General features: G+C 44.6%; 1 protein-coding gene across 1 annotated transcript in view; it reads right to left on the reverse strand.

The window, feature by feature from the left end:
- LOC111666622 (BCL11 transcription factor A-like) overlaps positions 1–21,114 on the reverse strand; it is a 34,395-nt gene extending 13,281 nt beyond the window's left edge. The window contains exons 1-2 of the mRNA XM_023422001.2: positions 20,768–21,114; positions 17,594–17,986 (exon numbers count right to left, since the gene is read on the reverse strand). Of these exons, the coding sequence (XP_023277769.1) occupies positions 17,594–17,986; positions 20,768–20,822 (448 nt within the window). The 5' untranslated portion in view covers positions 20,823–21,114. The remainder of the gene's footprint in view (positions 1–17,593; positions 17,987–20,767) is intronic.
- Between the last annotated feature and the right edge of the window lie 3,489 nt (positions 21,115–24,603).

A 24,603-nucleotide genomic window follows, 5' to 3' on the forward strand; every position in this document is an offset into this window, starting at 1 on the left:
TGTATCTGCCAGAGAAAAGACTGTAGGTTTAGAGCAGGGTGAAGGCAGCCAGCTAATACCTATATGTAACGTTTACCATCAGTAACAGTCCATAAGATGGATGGGCCATATGCTTGGCAATGGCAGGCCACGCTCCACACAATTCTTCATCTCCGAGGCTCGCCGTACCAGATTCCTGCTTACTAATTGAAGACATGTGGTCTGATCAGCCACCATAGCGACGCATGAGAGGCGGGTAAAATGGTGGACAATAGGACCTAGTGCCGCCCAGAGGTTGAACACCCCAAATCCCTAGAAGACAAAATCTGCATTATATCAGTTTAACTTCGTGGCACCTTGTAAGAATCATTTGACATTATATCCAACACAGCTACCTGTGTCTTTTCAGTTCCATCTTCTTCACACACACACACACACACACACACACACTATGTCACTGGCTTGTTAAAAATACAGCATGCGGACCCTTCCGCTTATTCTCCCTAGAGGTGTGTCAGGAACATGCATAGGTCCACGCAGTAGCGAGCGTGATATTAATTAAGGTAGCCAACCTGTAGGTTCCTTTGTGCCCAGCTGTAGAGCATAAATCAGGCTTTTAACGAGGCTAGGGCCCTAAGATCTCAAACCGTGCTGGAATGCTACCTGCACATTCATGCCAAAAATCTGTCTGGGTCTAGGGCTCCTATAGATCACTATGTTTATAAGGGGGGCTATAGCGACCTACCCTGGGGAGGGAAGGAGGGAGGGCAGAGCAGAGGAGCAGAAAAGGCGGGTGGCAAAAGGGGGGCATGAGCTATTTCTATTGGGTCATCAGGTTTAAGTAAACATGTGTGTGTATGTGTGCGAGCATACACATGTTCTACGCCACAACAAATTCTCCTGTCTTTAAGAGGATGCTGCATAAAAAGCAAAGATAAGCAAGTTAGAATAATAACACAGACGGAGCTAATAAGAGACAGCGAGGTACAAACTTCTCCAGTGTATGAGCAAAGGTCGAAGAATCATCAGCAGAAAAAAAACGCAGCAATAAATTCCTTTTCTTACGCTCAAGATATAGTTATTAAACGTCTGAGAGAAACTGTAAAACAGAGCAGCAGGACCTGAGAAAGCGTTCATGAGCAGGATACGTGAAGAAAGCCTGTGTTCCTTTGGTGACAGAAGGATTTATTCACAGACAGCTGCAGGACAGGACACACGCATGTACAGACTGACTGACTGACTGGCTGACTGGTTAAACAGCAGGCTGAGTCCATCTCCAAGCCACTGCCTCTGCACAGAGAGGCTCCTCCATGAATTCAGACATTCCACAACAGGCAGTGGCAAGACACACTTACACACACACACACACACACACACACACACACACACACACACACACACAAAACCAATACACAGCACACGTTTCACACTCACGAGAACTTAATCACACAAACACTGTAGTTTATTTTCATGTGCATTAAATAAGTGCAGCAGCACTTTCCAGTGCGATGCCGACACTCCTGGAGAGCTTACCAGCTAACCAACCGTATATAAATAAGTCAGTGTGGAAGTGCGGAAATTTGGATTAATGGCTGATCAGGGGATGGGTAGAGTTGGTTTCTCAGGCTGCACTCTGCAGCACCACCTGAGATTTATGGGCCAGATGTTTGTGCCATTGCTTCTCTAACGGACTATAAAACTTCATTTACAGAAGGCAACAGTCGAGTCTCAATGTAAAGCGCCGCCAACATGCTAAAATGTTGCTGCGCTGATGCAAATGTCAACTCCAAATAATTAAAGAATGTAATTAACAAACAGCTTTCATTACTGGGAATTCTTGTACACCCCTGCAGTTCCTCTTTCCCTCTCTCTTTTTGCTCTCTTTCTCTCTCTCTCTCTCTCTCTGTCTCTCTCTCTCTCTCTCTCGTGTCACTTGGACAATGACAGCCCTGACAGGAATGTAACTCCACTCACTGCCAACATGAACTCAGGTTCTCAAGATCCACCCTGTCAATTTGAGAGGGGCTGACAACCTCTGACTGACACTGGGGTCGTGGGGGCATTGACCCCATTGGACTGCTTGTGTTGCATTCTGAGAAATGAACTTTGAGAATTTGCGGAAGGTCAAACTGTAAAGATCTTCTACGCTCATTCCATACATGTCCGGCTGATACGGCGGAGGGGAAAGTGCCTGAGAATGACCCAGCCCAAAGTCTATCTGCTGTACCTTTGACACTGCAGTATAGATATATTAAGACATAAAAAGATATGTTTGCTTTTAAAACACATGGTCTTTATTGTTCTCGTCCGGTTTCCTCACCTTTGCGTTACACAGAGGGGTGGCTGATGAAAAGAGGAATTAAGGGCAGTGAAAGAACAAGGATATTATCTGAAGAGGAAAGGGGTGTAGTTGCAGGGTGTCAAGAATGGTGTAAAAAGCTGTGGAGAGGAGAAGAAGGGAAAAACAAAAGAGTGGTGGACAGCTTTACACTGCAGCACCCCATTCTAGATTACATTAGTGGCAGCTGCTTCCTTTGTGCGGTTTTATGGCCTGGCCCCAAGAAAAAGCTGCTAAAATTTCATTTAATCTGCTGCAGAAACTCAAGTGTCTGTCAGCCACTCAAACAAGGGGGCCTAAAAGCACTATGCTCTCAGATGACGGAGGCGAAATAACACTAATAATATCTCTCTCCGTGGCCATACAGGCAGACATTTTGTGTAACCAAAGAGGGCTCGCCTGTGCCGCCGGTGCATGGGAAACTGGCCCGCTCTCGCAGTCCAGGGGCAGGCCTTTAATGGCCGGTGAGGGAGCCAGACAACGTCCCCCTTCTCTCCCCCCCCCCCCCCCCCCCCCCCCACCCCCTCTCCCCCTTTATCTCCACCTCCTGTTCATCCTTCCAAGTCATTAGCTTATGTTAATCACTAAAACTACCAAGACTGACCCCCAATTTCATTTAGTATGCCACTACACTTAACAGCAGATGACGACGCAGCTGCTACAACTGATTTATTAAGGTAAAATAACTGTAAGTCTGAGCCTATATTTTCTGCTATTTGTGTGTGATCAGACAAAACTTAATCCTCATTCAGTTTTTTTTTTTTTGTTGAAAAAAAAAACAAAGCTCCTTAATTAAAAATAATTAGATAGATCCATTCATGCTCTTTTACTTACTGACAATAACTTTGTTTCACTGCTTGGTAAGAAAAATATCTTCACCCTGTAAACTCTGGATGAAGGTTTGCCAAATTACTTTTGCCAAAAACTATAAAATGGTCCAAAGTCTAACAGGATCTAAACCATAATTAAACAAGCTAAGAACAAAATGAGCCAAAAAGTGGAAATGACCACATTATCCTTTAAAAACAAATGCTATATCTCAATTGCCTGGTCAATATCCTGCTCCCAAAGACCCAGATAGCCAAAAGTAAACACAAAAAAAGCCACACAACACTTTGCTGGCTGTGTTAGCTCGACACAGGGATGGAGCTTTGACAGCAGCGGTAACTGACAGAAAGCAGCAGCACAGGCAGCGGTTAGGGGCAGCTTCCTTCCTGGGCTTTGGGTTCACAAAGCGACATGTCCACATACGTCCATATACATTTTGTTCAGATAAATTGAGAGGAAGAAGAAGAGGAGGAAGGGGATATGCAAAGGCCTTTCCCCCTTTTGGCCTCTCAGATAAAAAGATGATAGAGCGAGGAGAACTAGTGGCGTGAGGGGGGGAGAGAAGGAGGGAACTGAGAGGATACAGGAAAAGGCCGTCAGCAGAGATAGAGGCAGAAGGAGTTAAAGCAGTCCGTCTGGGCAAGATCTCCTCTTATTCTGTTTGAATGCAGCAGATCACAGATGACGAAAGTAAAGCTTGTGTCTCTGTATCCCACAGGAGCAGGTCTCACTTGCACACCGCTCATCCTCTCAGATTTGGCTCAAGCTTAAGGGACTGACACCACAACAAAGCATTATTCTAATGTCTAGTATCTTTCTGCTATCTGTTGAGCATTCTGAGTTAATGACATTTTTACAAAGCAAAAAAGTTTGGAGAGGTGATGGCCGCTATGAGTTTTACTACATATTGTTACAACTGCTACAGCTGCTAGTTAGAATTGAGGTACTAGTAGTAACTCTGTGGCTGTGAGCAACTGAATGATGTCACCTAACTTAAAAAAAAACTTTATTCGCTTTCTTGACAAGAGAAGATTGATACCAGTCTTATGTCACTTCAAGGTGAAGCTCCAACCAGCAGGTGATTAGCTTAGCTTAGCATAAAGACTGGAAATCAGGGAAACAGTTAGCCTGGCTCTGTTCAAAAATCAGACAAAATACACCAACTAGCGCCTCTAAAGTTCACTGATTAACACTTTGTATGTTTGTTTAATCCATTCAAAAGAACGACACAGTGTGTTTTTAATGGAGTCTCCTGGCAACCTCACCGTGACAACAGGACTCCAGGTTAGCTGTTTCAAGTCTTTATGCTGCTGCCGGAAGCTTAATATTTTAAGAACAGACATGAAAGTGGTATCAGTCCTCTCACCAAGAAAGCGAGTAAGTATATTTCCCAAAATGTCGAACCATTCCTGTTATCTCCTCCATCGTCCACTGGCACTGGTCAGTTTAATCAAAGTGACATTAGGGCGTAGCGTGCAAAGAAATTGAGCTGATTTTAACTTGAACTGCTCGGAGGAGGCTGTAAAAAAAACAGCACTTACAATTTTTTTTTTTAAATTGCCGGCTTAGAAAAAATATGACAATGGACATTCATCTTTACCTCTTTCATGTAAAGCAGTGTTTACAAAAAGAAACTAAAAGATGAAATAAAAAAGAAAGCAAAGGGAAAAGCTAAACAGACAAATGAGTGCTAATGAAGACATAGCAAGCTGTAGAGGGGAGAAGGCGGAAGAGATGGGCGAGGGCAAATTAACCTTTTTAATTGGAGAGTGGTAGCCCTCTTTGGACCCTGCAGTTGGATCCAGAGTGCTGACAGATGATGAGAGGGAAATGGCAGGCCTATTACAGGCAATCTGGCCCTGCAACTTGGCAGACCACAGCAGTACCAGAGCCTGGGGAGAACAGGGCATGTCCAGCATGGAAAGCATTCCCTGCCAGACCGCTTGCTGGCAGAGAAGGGCTTGCCTCAATAAAGGTATAAATAGAGAATGGTTATCTTGGCACTTTGAACTACGGGGTAAAGGGTTGTCATAAGGGAGTCTGGTTTCTCGTCTGATAACAAAATACTACCTGGTCAAGAAAAAGGAGAAGGGCTTTGCTTTAATGAAAGAGAGAGAGAACCAGTCTGACAGGTATGAGAGAGGGGAAGGGCCGGAGGGAGGTGTGAGGGTGAAGAAATACACACTGAAAAATTCACACATCATTTGGGTTCGCATGATATGTACTCATGCACACACCCATTTTCAAACCCAAAACATCTGCCCCGGTGTTCACCAAGGAGCCAGATGTAAGAAAAAGACATCAGAGAGGATGACTTCCTGTCTGTCTGTGTGTCTGGATGCGAGAGCCATGTTTATGTCTGGGGATACAAGAAAAACAAACATCAAGGTCAGAGAAGCTGGAGTCTGTCCAAGCAATAGATAGCCCTTTCTTAACAGGGCTGCAGGCCTGTTTTAACATACAGCCCCAGGGGGACACCAGGATTTAGACAGAACCCTTAGGCAGGATTTCATATTGAATATCAGGACTCTTACACTCTTAGAGCTGCTGCCCAAGCTGCAGACTTCTCACCTGACATCTGAAAGACACTTGTAAGTGAACAGCATGAATGATGTCACAGTAAAAAGGAAGTACTAAATCTGATCTGAAATAGAACTTTCTTGCACATACACAGGATATATATATATCACGGTGCAAACTTTTTAAAAATTTTTTTATCTACACTCAGTGACAAACATCTCATTCTCACTATCCAGAAGACAGTTGATGTAAACGTAATCCTGACGCCTGGTCTTTAATGCTGACCCCATTAGCTAGACGTCCATGGACATCTCGACAGTAGGTCAACACGGCTAAGACAAAGAATCACCAGTCCTTTGACCCCCCCCCCAAAAAAAAAACTCTCTCTCTCTCTCTCCACACCTTCCCCTTTTCGATCTATCTCTCTCTTTGTCTATCTGCCTTGCATTGTGTATTCTAATGCATGTAGAACAAGGCACAGACAAACATGGCAGACCACGCTGGGTTGCTTTTAATTACACCATGCAAAGCCAATTGAGAGATGATACATTAAAGTGTATAAATCTCACATTCTGCACATATATGCCCATGTGTGTATGCACACACACACACACACACACACACCATGTTCCTCCATCAGCATCCTCTGCCTGTATCTCATGCACACACACTCTCGCTTGCAAATTTCTCCCTCACTCTCTCTTACACACACACACACACACACACACATACACACACACACACACACACATACACACACACAGCAGACACATGGCCGAAGAGAGCAGACTACCATCTGGAAGTAGTGGCCGGCTTTGTCTGGAGGGGGGGTGAAAACGCCAACACGACCCCCCCTTCAACACAAACACACACACACACACACACACACTCACGCACACATAAACTATACACACAACCCTTGCAATGGCCCCCATCGCCCTCCCTATCCAACTGCTCAAAGTGTGAGAGCTCTTCTCATACAATCTGTGCATATACATATGCAAATTTGCAGGGGGGCATTATAAAAACAGCCATCATCACACACACACACACACACAGAAGTGAGATATTTAGTTGGCTTCGGCACCAAAGTAGCCACGCAAGAGTCCTGGAAAAGAAAACATGTTTCTGAGAAATGGAGCAAGAGCTGGAAGGCTGCAAGAAAGAGAAGAGATGAAAAGAAGAACCTTCTTTATAAATAACAAATTAATGTGAGCATGTGTGAAATACATGCAAATGGGATTGCATGCATTTACATGGAGACACACATAAACACATGCACACAACAGACACGCAAACATATATTATCCATGTTTGCCCTGCAGCATGCATCTGATGAATTTATACATGGAAACTCACTCTGTCAATTGACACAAGATGTAACACAAGTGTCCCACAACATCCCACACCGCGTTGGACCGAGCATTCAGCTCCGGTGTACAAACGAGAGGACGTTTATACAGTCGTCATGAACGCATAACACATTTCAAAGAATGAAAGAAAATGAATGATATGGAGGTATCTGATACGAGATGAATCAAGTTCTACGCGGCTGCACTTGAACTTGGGAGTCTTTTGTCTAGTGTCCATTTGTCATAATCAAAAACCACAAGGCCCTGAATGTGGACAGCAAAAGACGGAGCGAGGAAGAGAAAGACAGGCATACAGAAAGATAGAGAGAGAGAGAGAGAGAGAGAGAGAGAGAGAGGGACACCTGCAAAGCTAGCCGGAAAGGAGACACCTAACCCGCTCCTCTTGTTACATAAACCTCATCCTGTCTTCACACACAACCTTTCACACTAATTTCCCCCCTTTTTAACAAATCGCTTTTCTCACCTCAGTAGCTCTCACTTTTGCTTTGCACTTTTGCCATGATCACCCCCCCACCCCCCCACCCCAATCTGATTTTTTTACTTGATATTTTCAAAACTGTAAATGTTAAAATCAGTCGCAGAAACAGTTTAATCAAGATGATAGACAAACGATAGCTGCAGCCTAAAGAAGGACTCAAATTAATAAATCGTACAGTCCTACAGCAATAAACTCTCGGTTCCTTGAATTCCTTAGATGTTGATGATGTGACAGAGCCTTCTGATCTGCCATCTTGAGGCAGGGTTTGTGTGCGAGCTGAAAGCATTTGAAGTGGAATAGTGAACAGCCTGCTCTCAAAACTCGAGGGACACATCCGAGTCGTAATTAGGAGAGGAGCTGCGTCCATATTTTATGGCGTTCACAGACACAAACACATTCAAAGACACGATTTCCTCTGTGTGTACATATGTGAAATATGGATCCGTGGATGTATTTCTGCATGTTAAAGCTGACACAGATTCTTGCCCACACAGCACAACAGTCCATTATGTACATCTTCCATATCAAATTCTCTCCCCCACTTTTCACCACTCTCACGTTTGCTGTACTGTTTTCAGTACACAATAGCAGCGGTGGTGTTAAGCTCATGTTGCCCCATCAAGAGGAGAGCACCAACAACAACCAAACACTTTTCCCTCCTCTTCCCACCCTGTTTACGACCAGATCCATTCGTCTCTCACTTTGTTTCCCACGCTCCCTCCCTTCTTTTTTCTCTCCTCTGCATTGTCCTGTGCCCTCAGGTTAGAGGTTCTCTCTGTTTCCTCCTCTAAAGCCTGGAAAACAGAGGAGGAGGACGAGAGGAGGAGAGCTGCAGAGAGAGAGAGAGAGAGAGAGAGAGAGAGAGAGAGAGAGAGAGAGGAGGGCCGAGCAATGAGGCCTGTCCGTCTGCCTCCTTCGGCCTGGCTGGCTAACCGGTCTGAACTGGTTCTGACATAGGTGAACCAGAGACGTGTCCTCTTTCGCCTCTGGACAAAAAAGAACCATGGTGGCATTCCATCCATGGTCAGCAGGTACCAGGGAAGTATCCATCCGTGTGTGTGAGTCTGTGTGTGTGTGTGTGTGTGTGTGTGTCTGTCTCCCAAGACCTTTGAGGCCTGGACCATTGCCAAGTTCATCTGTTAATGGACAGCTACTAGGAGAGCTGCCCCATCCCCCTCTTTCCCTCCGCTCTGTGTCTCCAGCAGCCGTGCCTGCTCACGACCCCCCTTAACCTCCCCAACCCCCAGCCAGGCCTGCCCAGATACAGGCCCTCACTCTCCCTCTCCCTCCTCCTCCACTCCCTTTCTCTCCCTTCCCCTGAAAGCTATATCATTCGCTTTCTCCTCCTCCTCCTCCTCCTCCTCCTCCTCCTCCTCCTCACTGCCCCCCAACACTCTGTGCTTCTCCTATTCAAGATAAACAGAGTGCTTCAAGTTCAGGGGACACCCTGGGACCCTTTAACAAAGCCATCTATCATGCTGTCTGCCTGAGACTCCTTTGGCCATAGCGGACTCTGCTGCTACATCTCTCTCTCTCTCTCTCTCTCTCTCTCTCTCTCTCCGTCTGTATGTGTGTGAGCGTGAACACACACAGGCTGGACATAGACCAACCAGCCAGCCTGCAAACCCCGACTAGCTACTCGCTCTGGCTGATCCCGAGCTGGACAATTTCCCCATTGTGTTTGTGGCCCCTCCTGGCCCCTTCAAGACCAAGAGCAAAGACAGACCCCCCCCACTCCTCCTCCTCCTCCTCTCCTGCCAATGCACCCCCCCCTCTCCTGTTAAAACGAGACAAACTCAAGACACGGAGGCATGCCACAGAGTGAAGAACAGCATGCACACGTAGGCCACTTTCTCTCCACACCTCGGAGACGGACTCCGCTGACCCCTCTCCGATTCCCCTGAAGTCAAACTGCGGGACGATTAACCAAACTGTCAACAGCTTAATAGTGTGGGAATAAGAGACTGACAGTAGGCCTCGGTGCTGTGTGTGTAAACACGATGGAGATTATGAACCGTACATGAGAGAAAGAGAGAAAGAGAAGAAACAGGGAGAAGCCCCATTCACACAAAGATCCTGCAAACATTTATGGATTCAATTATCTGGGTGGCAGTTTTCTGTGTTCAAGCATTGGGCCGCAAGTGGGAAAATAAGGACACCACAGAGGATGAGCGCTGTGAATTGCCACGCCGGCGAACTAAATGATTCATTTCAAAACTTAGACTCAGCTGAATCTCATTTAGAGAGCCGTTAATTTAACACGCTCGCTTTGAAGGCTCTAATTTGAATTGTGATGGGTTGTACTGAGAGGTGTTTCTAATATTGAGTCCGGTCCATTTACATCAACAAGAGTGTGGTAAATGTCCAGTGTGTTTTTGCATGATTGCAGTTTACGACAGATTGTGTCGTATTCTTACGGGTCAAGCTAAGTGTCTGGATTCATGGCATTTTAGGCATCACAAGACAACTTCTATATGGAGATAACATGCTCTTCAGTGCAATGTATGGCTCCTCTGGTGGCTACATAAAGCAAACAAAATGTTGTAGCCTTTGCCGTTCTTCATTTATTTTATTGATTGCACCAAACCTACACTGTAAGATTTCCAGAAATCCTGCTAGATCCTGACAGAGGTTCTTACACAATGAAACAACTCCAGCTCCTGCTCCCACATAATGCTGACAAGGACTATTGCAGGAGTATTTACAAGTTCAGGTGCATATTGGGCCAGAGAGAAAGAGAGAGACAGAGAAATAGAGAGAGTTTTCTGGCTAACAATTGTGACAAGAGCTGGCTAATCAACTCTTGACTCCTGGTATGGGTTGTGGACTAGGACTAGGTCACACAAATACACACACACACACACATTTTCCATCTCTCTTCCTCCCTCTTTCATGCCTCTCTCTCCGACAAACAGCCATGGCCGCGGCCCCAAAAGCCCAGCAGCTGCTGTCCTCTCCAGCCTGCCATAGAGTGGGAGCAGCCTGCCGGTTTTAGAGCGCTAAATTATCCATTAGATGTTATCAAGTTGTAGCAGGGTGATGCCATTCTGCTAGGAGCCATCAATCTTTCATAAGTCCTAGGCACGGCGTGGATTGGGATGCACTACCAGACCCCTCCCCACCACTCCCGGCACACCGGCCACCCCATCCAGCTCGACGAACTGCACGCAAACTTGGACATGTACACACAGAAAGGCGGACACAGTCAACAAATACACAGGCTGACGTAAATGCAGCCAGGTACACGCTCTTGCACTCAAGCTCTACAGAAACAACCTGGACGGCGCTTGTTTACGGAACATCCAGTTCTACATTTCTTGCCTCGTGTCTTTCATCCCTTTTTTCCTTCCTAAACACAACTAACATTTTGAGCCAAGCCTCGAAATTTATGCTACCTAAACCGTGTCTCCATGCCCTCACACTAGCTTCCCTCGCACGCTCTCCCATTTTTCTCTCCTCTTCATCTCTCCCTCCCTCCCTCTGCTTCTTGCCGTGGCCTGGCAGGCAGGCAGGGCAGACATGTTCAGAATGCGCTCCGGTAATGGGCTAATCAAAAATGCAAAACAATTGGCAATTACCGCGCGGGGCCCTAATGGTCATTAGAATTTACAACAAGGTAATGAACTGAGAGTCAGCTCAGTCCATGCATATTCATAAAGCAATCAGGCCTTTGAAGATTAAAGAAGCGCTTCAAATTTAAATGAGGGCGCCAGCATGTTATCAGTGAGATTCAGCCTGCAAAAGTAAAGGGTGCCTGGGACAGGAGTGTGCATTTATGAGTGTGTGTGTATGTGTGTGTGTGTGTGTGTGTGTGTGTGTGCGTGTGTGTGTGTGTGTGTCTGTGTGTGATGAGGGTTGGGGGTCAGTTTGGTGTGGGGGATGGAGTGGAGGTGTAAGTATGTGTGTGCGTGCATGCATCCGTGATGACGGTGTGTGTCAGTCTCATTGGAGTGCCAAATCGTGCCTGCATGCATTTAGTGCAAAGCAAACTGCAGTACACGGAAACCAGCATATAGCCTAAAGTGCTTCTAATAACCAAATTAACACTCTCTTAAAAATGAATGAAGGCCCTATCTTCTGATCATCATTTATAAGACGTGGGATTTGAATCTAAGATCAAATGTACAGTTAACTTGAGCTATTAGGAGGCAACGAGCTTTTGAATACAAAACCCCCTGAGGAACACAGCAACCTATTAGTATACATTCATGAAAAAGTGCTGCTGCAGACATGGTTTGCATGAACATGTACACGCTAAAGCACTCTAAGACTCTCTCACAGACACACACACACACGTACACACACACACGCACACACACACACACACAAACACACGCATACAAACAGAGGACTGTGAGTTTTCACAAGTGTAACGTCAGACACAGGGGCCCTCTCTGTGCCGTATCTCTCTGGTGGAGATAACGCTGGCGAGACACAGCTGTAGACGACCACCCACCAACATACAAAAGGTACAAATAGACTCGCACACACCCATACACAGGCCAAGCCCAGCACTGGGACCTGCAGTGGGACAGATAGTGGAGGAAGAAACACTAGCGAGACAGATAGTGACCAGGATCAGTGGGTTCAGACTAACATGAGGCCCTGGTCTGTGTGGCTCTCCCATGGCCTCAGCATTATCACCATGGGTGTGAGAAAGACAAAGCAACAGCCCTGCAGCACCACATCTATAAACACTACAGTCATAATAGGAACACAAGAGGTTGAGGTGACATACTGAGAAGTGATACAGGTTATGATAGTGTGACACAGACTCTCCAAGGTACTAAACAATAAAATCTGGATCAGTTTCAATCAGTGAGCTAAATCAGACTTAAAAGAAAAAAAAAAAAAAGGGGAAGTTTTTTAGAAAATTACCTTGTTCAAATCTCTCTTCCTATTCTCACCCTAAACTAACCTGCCTTCCTAAAATACCTCTTCTGTCCTTTTTGCTCTCATCCGCCACTTCCTGAGCTACAGCTGTATCAAAGACACTTTTTCTTCTCTGTTTCTGTTCTGTCTAAAAATAAAGTCATTAACCTGCAGGTGGTGAAGCCGGCGGCTGGCGTGACAGGCCCTGACGCTGTCAGATGACCCCTGACCCTGTGATGTGACTGCCTGCCACGCTATTGACAGGACAGCGGCAGGACACGCTTATTTCTGAGGATACTTTTTCATCCCGCGTGACGCGTCTGTGGACAAACAAGGTTGTTTCTGTCGTATAGCTTTGCTTGACAGTAGGTAGAGGGGATAGAAAGAGGCAGTGTATGTGTGTGTAAAAGTGTATACGCGCGAGTGTGTGTGTGTATGTGTGTGTGTGTCCTCTGGCTTGCTCTGCAGCCAAATCTGCGAGAGTGAGAATGAGGTCTAGAGTGGATGTTGGAAGCCTTTAAGAGGTGCAGACACGCTAATGTAGCCAAAACTTAGAGTTTCCAGTCCCTCGAGACAAACTACTGGAGCGATGCGTGGAGAGAGAGTGTGAGCAAGAGAGAGAGAGAGATAGAGAGAGATAGAGAGACCGAGGAAGCACAGACAGAGAACGAGGGGGCTGGGGGAGGGGGTATGATTGGAGGGGGCAAAATAAGGATCATACGTTTCTGACAGATCTCATCAACTCAAAACACATCATGGGGCCTCTGCCACAACACATTTATTACAGACACAACACAGTTTCACAGGAGGGGTTTACACTGTACATGTGTGTGACAGTCTGCATGTGTGTGTGTGTGTGTGTGTGTGTGTGTGTGTGTCGGGAGGGGGGCATTGTTGTGTTCATAAAACAGGTGTGTGTACATTTGTGGATAGGTGCATGCATTTGTTTAAGCCTCTTTTTGTGCTTATGTGTGCATGTGTGTGTTTGTGTGGGTCCGTATGTGTGTGTGTGTGTGTGTGTGTGTGTGTGTGTGTGTTTGTGCATACTTCAACTAGCCTCCACCTGAATGGCCTGAGGCTGTCGTACTGGGGTTGTTAGAAGACAAACAGAGACACAGGAAGCCCAAGCTAGGAGCCCTGGGGACAGCACACACACACACACACACACACACACACACACACACACACACACACACACACACACACACACACAAACCCACAGTCTCCTGCATACCTACCCTTAAGTACACACACACTCCCGCTGTCAGTCACACACATATCCGCCACCTCACCATAAGTCCTGCTTCCTAAACCCACAAAACATCATTTTAACACACAGATACACCTCCTCTACCTCCCTCTTACACACACATATTTAGGCCCAGCCCGTCCCTCGGGCCCAGCGCTCTGTGCCAAGTCTGGCCTGGCATGGTCCACAGAGGGGTGTCCTCAGGCGAGGCTTGCCAAGTCAAAGACCCTTTCATGTTCAGCCTGCACGCCCAGGGTAGTAAAGCCTTAACAAACAGCCCGACACACACACCCTTTCTTTCTCACACACACACACACATGGAAAGCTATAAACAGCTTAAGTGGTCAAAACCCACACACACATGCACACATATGCACATACATTAGTTTAACACTGCATCCACACTCGAGATGTAAACATCCGCTAGACCTCAGCACTTGAATGCAGCCAAGGCCACTAACACTCAATCCAACAACAAAGGCTGACGAATCTCCGCCGACAACATTTGTGGGTGTTTAGAGCTTGGCTTCGGAATACAAAAATGTCCTCTATGAAAAATTCATCCTAAAAACCATTCCTGTTCACCTTCATTAAAACTTAGTGGAGCCCACAGCCAAAAATAGGACTGATTTTATCAGAGCCCGGAGCAGCTGTAGGATCAAATTAGATTCAGTTTTTACAGACAATGGAGTTTATGTTGAAAATATTAGCTGGTATCCAATAATTACAATAGCATGCATCTGTGCCTTTTCAGTATCAATTAAAGTGATCACCGAAACAAAGGCACACGCCACATGTGAACTTGCACAGCGACCCATATGCACGCACAGACATACTGGACACAGGAAAAAAAAGACATCACTACCAAGGAGCCTCTTACACCCCCCACCACCACCCACCCACACACACATACACACACTCCCCATGCACAGCCCAGCCCCCCAGTTCTGCCTGACAGATACCCAGTGTGTATATGTGTGCTTATGAGGGGGGGGGGGGGGGGGGGGGCTGGTGGTTTGGAGAAAGGTGGCACAGTGCCAATACAGAGCCTGCTAAATACCTTTGTCTCCACAACACACAGGGACAAACAGGACAGGCAAGCTGCTGCAAGAAGACACACTACAGCCACAGAGAGGTGTTACAAGAAATACCGCTCCGTCGTAAGAATGTTTTCCTTCTCATAGAGGGAAAAAGGGGAAAGGTGGCTGCCATAATTAACTCAGTATCGATTCAGAGTCCAGGTTACAATGGAGGCAGCGCGCTGGAAAGAGGCAGAAGTGTGAGATGGTGGTCGATTTACGCGGCTACAATGGCCTCATTACCACATGCGGCTACACTGGCGAGGATGCAAGAGGCGCTAATGCTGAGATGGATAAATACAGGGTACAGTAATGCAGCAATACGAGCACAAGAATGTGGCACCACGCTCATAAAATGTAGAGAAGAGAAACGATTTGTAAAAATACTAATTATGGTATGTAGGACATGATGAAGCCTTTACACAGTGGTGTGGTTGTGCATCCTAAATCAGACCAAACAAACACGATAACATTTCGCATTTAGTCTGTGCGTTAGTGAATGTGAATGTAAATAAAAACTATGGATCTTCTTCGCCGCTCTTCCTCTTTATTAATTATTATATCCTGTGGAATAAATCCAGTTTCACACGACCCTGCAGTCACATAGTTTGTGTGAGAAACTGTCATCTGCTCTTTTTCTGGGCCATCCATAATCTGGAGACAAGCTTCGGTGTCCCTATGCATATCTTAAATTGTTTATCATGCAAATGATGGCACGCAGGCTGCTCTGCCCTCTTCTAACGGCCCAGAGCTCCAGACTGCAGACCCCGGCCCCAGCTGCAGCCATGAGACTCCCAGACGGCCTCAGCTGTCCCGTGGACGGAGAGTGAGAAGCAAAGCTTCAATATCCAGCGCTGGGTGTATCACAGACAACCCCCCCCACCACCCACCTCATAGTTCAACCATCCTGGGTGTCATCTCGCTTTAAATCCAGCAGCTTCTTTCCTGCACCTAAACCCAAGCCCCCGCCTGTTTAAGCTGCTCTCCATACAGAGATCTATCTGTGTCGACTGACATTTCAGGAGGAGGGTGGGGAGCGGAGGGGTCACATTCATTTGAGTGTATGCAGCACAGCAGCATACACTAAATCTTGTAACATGTAACACACTCCACTGGAATGAACTGGACATGAAGCCAGTATGGCACAGTTACAGTGTGTGTGGGGACAGTATGTATTGAGACGCCTCAGCTCAGTGTCAGCCTCTAACTGAGCAGGGTGAGAGAACATGGCAGCTAGCATATGGAGAATGGGGTGGCGCGCTGGCACTGCCAGTCTGGATCCATCAATCTTGGAAAACAGAAAACAGAGGTGGAAGGGGGGGGGGGCTGACTTTTATGCATATGTGACTGATGTGTGGTCTGTCCCGTACGGTGGCTGCATCTCCTGTCTGACCCAAGATCTGTTGCTGGTTTATCCTTTTCTTTATCTGCATTGGCACTCACCTCACACAATCAAATGAGGTGTCACAACAGGAAGCAATCTCACTCCTCATACAAACCAAGTTAATCTATTCATTATTAACCCAAGTAAATCCTGGCGCTTACACAATGTGCAGAGACATGAGACCTATAAATAAAGCTCTGCTCACAATGCTAGTGACCTTATGATATCATGTGAACTCCACTGCACGATGAACTAAATGAGCAAAGAAAAACATGGTCAAACAGCTGACAGGGCCAAGAGGCATGTCGAATGTGTATGTGTGTGTGTGTGTGTGTGTGTGTGTGTGTGTGTGTGTGTGTGTGTGTGTGCGCGCACAGATGTTTAACAAACTGCACACTAATGAACAGTGGTCATTCTGTACGACAGAGGGATAACTAGCTAACAACAGATAACAGTGGTCCCTTTACAATGCCATCTGCAAAGCTGAAGCACTGACTAATGCAGTACAGTAGCGCACATTGTTGAGTGCTACTCTCCGTGCATTTAGCCTGAATTGGCTTCAAATTAAATCACAACTGCCCAGACAATCAGCCCAATCTGGCACACGATATCGGATCTGTTAAAGGAAATGAATAAACATTCAAATAGGCTGGTCAAAATCAAACCCCATTCTGTAAAACCCGTCATAAGGGACTCATGCTTGTTTGCACAGCGACTCGTGTTTTCACTACAGCCTCATTTAGCCCCGGTGGACAACCAGCAAACCGAGCAGCTGCCTTAAGAAGTCCTTAATTACTCAAATCAAGAAAAAACACTGACAATTAGTGGCTGTAGGGTTCCTCAAATAAACGCTTCTTCCTTGATAGATCAGCATAATTACATTCTTTTCTGTCTCTTTTTAATTTTAGCATCATAGTGAGCCTTTGCAGGCGCATATTTGAGGGAGAGGGAGATATGACAGTGTAATAAGCCAGGGAGGGATGGAGATACATCTCTCACCACCACATGAGAGAGAATGTGGAGGCCACAGGATCTAAGCACATCTGTGATGCAGCAACAAACCAAAAGAAATTCTTTTTTTACTCCCTCTCTCTCTCTTCCTCTCTTTCATAATCTGCGTCTTTGTCTGTCGCCGTGTGTGTCTTTTTCACTGTCTGCGAATGTTTCCATTTCTCACAATCATTTTGAGGATGGCTTGTCTTCGTGTGGGTTCGTGGCTCAGCTGAGCGAGATTCACAGCTCCTAAATGCAGCGGCAGATATTTCACACCCTGGTTATGCAGATTGGATACATCCTCACTATCAGAGGCAAGAAAAACACCAGAGAGAAATTGTCAATTGTTCTGGTTTGAAATAAACTCTCTATGAACCTTGCAGCGTGTGACCCACTCCGCACACCTTCAGATCTCAAAGACTCACTGCCCACATTTTTTTTTTTCTTGCTCATTTGCTCTCTCTTGCATGGCAGCCATTTTAAGCTCCCAGTGTGTTTACCTGTGATATTCTCCAGCTTGGGGATTATTCCTTGCAAGGGTGAAGATAAACAATCCTCATCCTGCGGCGACACCTGAACAGCCACCTCAACCGGGTGACACACCCTCCGCGGGTGCTGATGGTGGGTCCGCGAGTGCGTGGAGGACGTGGAGAGGGGCGAGGCGAGCGGGGAGGATGGTGGCCTGTCCAGAGGTTTGTCCGTGCAGAGGCTCCCGTGGCACTGCCTCCGTTTGTGTTCAATGAACAGCAGGATGTCAGCCAGGGGGAAGCGGGAGTGGCACTGGCCGCAGGTCAGCAGGTCCTGGTCCCCTTTTAGGGTGTCAACCTGAGCCACTCCCAGCCTGGGGGAGTCCTGAGAGTCTTCTTCTGGTAGAACACCTGACAGCGGCTCAGCTGGATGGGCAGGCAAGAGGGAGACATGTGAGATACAGTACACAGAGAGGCAGGGATTCTGTAGTGCTTGTAAACGACAATATTTGAAGACATATACAGGAATAAGGTCAAGTTGCAAACAATGTAAAAAAAAGAAAGAAAGAAAGAAAGAAAGAAAGAAAGAAAGCACAGACTACTTCGATAAGGACTGACATGTTCAGCTTGCAGGCAGCAGCCAAATGATTAAGTTGCTTGACCCTCTTTATTGTGCTGCCAATCTCGCTTTTTTAATGAACCTAACACCTCTGAGAATCAAAAAATAGATTCTAATTTGAGTTCAAGATGATTGGACCCCATTTCGTTAAAAGTGCTGGGATCTCGTGAACCAAGGTTAGACATTGAGGGGTTGGATGTGGAGTAGGTCCCTGAAGTACCGACAGAGAGAGAGAGAGAGAGAGAGAGAAAGAGAGAAGAGAGAGAAGAGAGAGAAGAGAGAGAGAGAGAGAGAGAGAGAGAGAGCATTTTAAAAGAAGTAATCTAGCCACACGGTAAACGACACTGGGCGCCCCGACTGGGATGTTGAGATAAGATGTGATGAATTCTTGCCGCTGGTTCAACCTTTAATTCCGTGTCGGGTCAGACGAGAAGGTGGTGAGGGACTATGCAAGATAGGCCCTGTTACTTGTATGTTCAACTGCATTAAAGATGAGGGAATTCGCCCCTATTTTACTGGAGCTTATCTTAACCAGCTTATGCCATGGACATAGGCGAGGTGTGTGAGGCTGGGTTAGGTGGAAAGATTTTCTTCAAACCAAATAATCTCATTTTGATGCCAAGCAAGAGTGATGTGAATAACTTTGAAAACTAAAATATAATCCTTTTTTCAGACATCTGACTGTGCCAGAATTTAAAGTAGTTTAGGCCAATGTTTCCCACCGGGATACTGAGGTAGGTCTGTTCCACTATCAGGAAAATCATTAGGCCTCTTCGTTTGCCATTTTAGACTATTATGACTTCCTGTGGATCAATAATTTCAGCCAACTCACTCACAGAAAAATGGAAAAACTGAGATGTTTTTTTTTTCCTTTTCAAATGAATGAATAAAAAAAACAAAACAAATGGAAGCATCAGGCATATACAGCACATTCATTTCCTATCTGCATGTATAAATATGTAATAAAGTGTGCCTTTGCTACAGCACAGCTCATCACTGGCCCCAAAGTAAAATTATGCAAAGCGTGACCATGCAGTTGCAAGTATTGTGTTGTTCAAATTAATAATATGAATATATAAAAAACATGAGTTTTATTCCAAACTAAGTGAAACTAAACTAAATCTGGGTCAGAGCCAAAATTCTAAATTACACAGGTTAAATGAAACATCTTTAAGGGTAAAAAAAAAAAAAAGGTTTTAAAAACGTCTAATTTTTGTGAATTGCTCCATTGAAAACAGGCCCACAGCTGTTGTCTGTAAACACTTTCTCTCTGCATACTCTTTCAATAATCTGAATATTTCTATTTCATAATTCTTTTCTCCCTAAGATAAAACAAACACATCAGCAAAGCAAGGAGCATGAAATATATGCCACAATCTCTTATTTCTACTAAATCGATCCTCTTGGTCAAGCAGCAGTGAGATGAAGCGGATCAAGTTCAAGTTCAGCAGTGGTCTACAGGACTACAATCATATTGCGCCCCCCACTGGCAAAACTTCTGACAATTGTCCGGCAAATGAAAGCATACATGTTGCGAGGGCATAATTGGTTTCAATCGAAAAGGGATCAACCACGACCTCGCAGAGACACGTTTAAGATGAAAATAATTAGGACAAAGGAAATACATGGGCTCCTAATCTCCGACTAAAACTTAAATGGAAACAATCAGTGTATTTGGAGACGTCTCCTCATTCACTGACGCGCGTAAGAGTGAATTGATAAAGCAGTTCCTGCTGGCATCACACAAATGGTGGGGAATAGTTCTCCTCCAAACACAAATGTATCTCGACAGCACCGAAGAAAAAAAAAAAACCCCACCATGCAATCTCAGTCTGTGCTCTACAATTTTATCACACACGCGCGTAAAAACCACTTTCCTGGTTTTCCTCTCTCGCGGTCGTAAAACAGTAGTAACGCTCGCGGAGATTCCCGTGGATCTATGCTACAAATATCTGTTAATGGTGAAAGATAACATACTACACATGACATAAACTGTCTTTAAGCAAGCGGCTGCACAGAGACAGTATTCCTTCTAGGCAACGCACACGAGGTCTCTGCGCTGTGGACAAGCGGGTATGTAAACACCACTTCCCTGTGTCCAAACCAGCCCGAACCTCTGGAAATCCATTCTTACAACGGTAAAAGAGGGTCGGTTGTAGTGGTGGAATAGCTTTGCAGGCCGCACCTGAAAACTTCTCAGCGGAGGGCAGCAGCAGCAGCAGCAGCAGAAGCAGCAGCAGCAGCAGTATGGGCAGTCTTCATATAGGCAAAGGTCTCTGGCCATTGAGCCCATGCATGCCCTTTAATGGCGAAAGAAACCTTGAAGGCTGCGTTATACAACACCTTAACCAACACAAGTTGAAGCTGTCACGTTGTTTCAAAACTTTGACCAGATGATGCCATAATCATTTTAAAATAACCTTCAGCCTTGGATATGTTTGTAATTTCACTCAGGACAGTCCGTCCGTGTCCGTATCCTACCTATCACAATTCCCCAAGGAAGTTGCCCTAAACAGAAAAAAAGAGGAGGCTCGCTGAGAGGTGAAGAACAGCCAAATGAAAGTAAAATGCGATTTATCTCCACTTACGCGAAAACTCCCGTTTGCTCAAGTGCTGGGGTTTGCCTTGCTTGCGGCGAGACATGTTGTTTTAGTGGCGGCTTTTCAGCTGAGTTCACATTGGGAAATCCGTTCCTACAAGGTAGACTCCAAACGAAATATCTTCATTGATGCGTCTGACATCCAAATAGGAAAGAAAAAAAAACACAGCAAATGAACTGCGGATCATACAGAGGCTGAGGCGTAGAGCGCTACGGGCTGTGCGGAGCTCTTCATGACTTTTTCGCAAAGACAGAGTGATGGGGGTACGGCGAAGCCCCCCTGAGCTGCAAGTTCAAGTGCGGACGTGACGTTCCTGCGAACTTGAACGTCAGGAGATGGACGGACTGAGACATACAAAACATGGGCAGGGCGAAGGCAGCCAGTGGGAGGGGGACAAGCCATAATAAAAACCAATGGACACTCATTATGGACTACCTATGGAAGGAGGAGGGGGGGTGGGGGGGTGGAAGGAGAAAAGAGACACTGAAGACACCAATGGACAGAGGGGATCAAGGGGGCTGGGCTAAGGGGGAGAGAGAGCGAGCCAGAGAGATAGAGAGAGAGAGAGAGAGAGAGAGAGAGAGAGAGAGAGAGAGAGAGAGGAGTCGAGTTATCCTAGGAAGTCGAGTAGCAGTAAAAAGCGCACGAAGCAAAGAGCGTTGTGTAGCAGGGATGTGGTGGAGGATAAATCTAACATCACCGTTTCATTCATATTTATCACCGCTTATCTTCAGGTGGATATGAATATGCAGTGATTATGTAAATTTACAGAGTAGACTGGAGGTTCTATTTTTACACTATTGATAGGTGTTTTTATTTTATTATGATCAGGCCTATTACTTTTTTACTAAATTGTATTGATCTGCCGCGATGACAGATTTTCAGTGTTTATTTTCCTCTTAATTTGTTCAGTTTGTTTCACAGTGATGGGACAAGCTTTGTGAAAGGCACCATAGTGGATCTACTTACGTTGCTTTTGGTTCAGTTTGTTGAGAGGTTAAGCAGAATGCACATATGAAATATGGTGGCCGAAATGCAAGAACGTGGAATAAAAATATTTAGTTGAACTCAGTTCTGTTAAAAATGTAATAGGCTACAATATGGCTGTATAAGTTGTGCTTGTTTGACATGGGGTTATAAGCTACTAATGAAGAGACATTAAGAAACGATTTGAATCTATATTTAGAATTGATATCTTTTTTATTTACAGGCTACAAAATCATTTGATTTGATTTGATTAAACATTGTGTTAAAGGTGGCAAAGCATTTAGGCTATCTGTGTGTGAAGAATGCGCCTGAGTGTGTTTTCATCCTTGGTTACATAAAAACTATCAAGTCAAACGGTGATTTGTCTCCTGCTCTTATCTTAATGTTTTCATCTGTGTGGCAGATAAGCGGAATCATTTCTATAACACAACAGGCTTATGATAACAAAAACACAAGCCCACAATTCACACTCTTAACCACATGGGAGGATTAAAACACACTGCGGAGAAGTTACTATATGTTCTTCTGTTATACGACTGTGATATTTAAATAATGTATCCAGTCTGTTAATGTTATTTAGAGCGTCTCTGTTCAGTTTTTTTTTTTTTTCAATTGTGTTTTAATAGGCATCGCCTTTACTATACAGTAGCAGAGACAGTAAACGCCTCCAGATTTACAGCCAAGTGCAACCAGGAAAATAATTTCATATTTGAAATTTGGAGCCCAAAAAAATTCAGTGAATTAAGACAAAGTCATTTGAATAATTTTGAAAGAGAGCTGCATTTATCCTTCACTGTCTGACTGCCTTTTAGTTAAAGCAACAAAGCAAATGTTTATTTTATATAAAAGCCTAAGTAAAAAAATATATATATTTCCATCGTTCAGGCAACACCACTGAGGACTAATGCAGCAGTGAAGTGTGTCGGCTCTTTAAGTGATAGGCTGTGTAATGGAGCCTCTGCGGGGAATCCAGCTAAAACAATGAAAGTCAGTTAAAGGTAGCCTAAAGCCCAGCTTTCTATACTACCTCTGGCCTGGGCACCATTGTTGCAATTGTATGATTATATATCATATAGCCTATAGGCTTTATGTCAAAAGTAATCTGAACAAAGGCATTTTTTCTTTTCTTTTTTTTAATATGTGTTTGCTTTCATATTGCGTCCACGTAAAGTTACAACACATTGAGTCTGAGCCAGATTAGTCACATACAGCAGGCTACAAGCTAAACAATCTTAATTATGAAGACGAGAACCCATAAACCAAAACCGCTGTGCAGCTGCTATTCTGAACATTGTAGCCCAACAAGTGTTTTAATTTGCTCTGATTTCCTTTTATTTTTTTATTTTTTATTTTTATTTTAACTTAAGTGTCAGTAATTACGTTGGTGCCATGTAAGCATAATTGATCAGGCTCAGCAACTGTAGCTGTGCCAGCACCCACATCACAGCTCAGTGCTTTGGCGCCATCTAATGTTTCAATTTCAGATTGACTAAATTTATTATATGCGGTAAATTACTATTATACAGAGCACTGAGCTGGATTAATAACACTTTTCTATTTAGCTGACACAATGTATACACCGTTTAAAATGTTAAGTTGGCAGAACCTTTTCTATTTCAAACATTTACGTGGGCTCAACTACTATAGGCCTACTGCTAGGGTCAGGTTGAAATATCAAGTTACCTCAGCGCTTTGCAGTTGTTGGTCTAAGTCATTGTTTTTTCTCTGAAAGCAAAATTATTGCAACATAATACTACAAAGTGTTCACCTTTACAAAATACACAAAGTTTCTCTTTTTAAAAATCTTATTTTCCAAAAATTTCCAAATGATTTAAAATGAAAACAGCTAATTCCTTAAAGCATTTGGAATGAAAAGAGGAAACACAAACTTATCTAAGATGTTTACACAGAATTCATGGTGAGACTTTGAGTTGCTTACATCAAAAATTGAGAACATGTCATCACAATGTCACATCCAGAAATGTTACCAATATTGTTGTTACTTGTGACAGAGTCTGCATCTTGATAATGCTCCACACACAACGCTGATGCTAACATAGCTAACATTAGCTTGTTTAGGTTAATGACAGGATTTGCTCATAATGGGAGCTGGGTGCTGCTCATAACGTTAGTAGGCTACACTACCGTTATTACATTTCAGTCCGTCTCCATTCGTTTTCATATTCCATTTTTCTTATTGAGAGTGTACAGGAGGCATCACCCCAGAATGAGTTGCAAAGTCATTCAAATCCAACTAAAGAACTCTGAATTATGGACTAACATGCTTCAGAACATTTGATAATACAAGACCAAGGTGCAGTACAGTATACACTGTGACACGCCTAGTACCAAATCAGTACCCTTTTTACCTTACTTTGCAAAATGTAAATTTATTTTCTTCTGGAATACATTACTGTCTAAAACAATAGGCAACAAGAAATACAAAAACAACCTAGGTAACAGCAAAATACTGGAAAATGTCTTATTATATTTACAGCAAAGGATGATGTAGGTCTCTGTACAGAGTCTGTTTTCACATTAATACAGGGGGTAAGGTTTTTGTGTTCACCTTAAATCAGTTTAAGACGTGCTTGCATGAGCAGGAACTTGCAACATCATAAGTTTGGAGCCAATCGTGACACAGCGTGCAACTTATTCAAGTGTGTGATGATGTGAACTCTTGAAACTTCCGGGGTATAAACACTCAGACAGACTTTTCAGTGAAGTGAGAGATATCTCGCATCCATTGGTAAAAGTTTTGAAACTAACAACCTTTACACGATGATGACTTCTGGATTTGTAAATGAGGAAGGAGGAGATGGAGGGGAGACTGTAGG

The sequence above is a fragment of the Seriola lalandi genome, unplaced genomic scaffold, assembly GCF_002814215.2.
Source record: "Seriola lalandi dorsalis isolate HSWRI2012SDOR001 ecotype SW California unplaced genomic scaffold, Sedor1 jcf7180002054678, whole genome shotgun sequence".
In the NCBI taxonomy this organism is placed as follows: domain Eukaryota; kingdom Metazoa; phylum Chordata; class Actinopteri; order Carangiformes; family Carangidae; genus Seriola; species Seriola lalandi.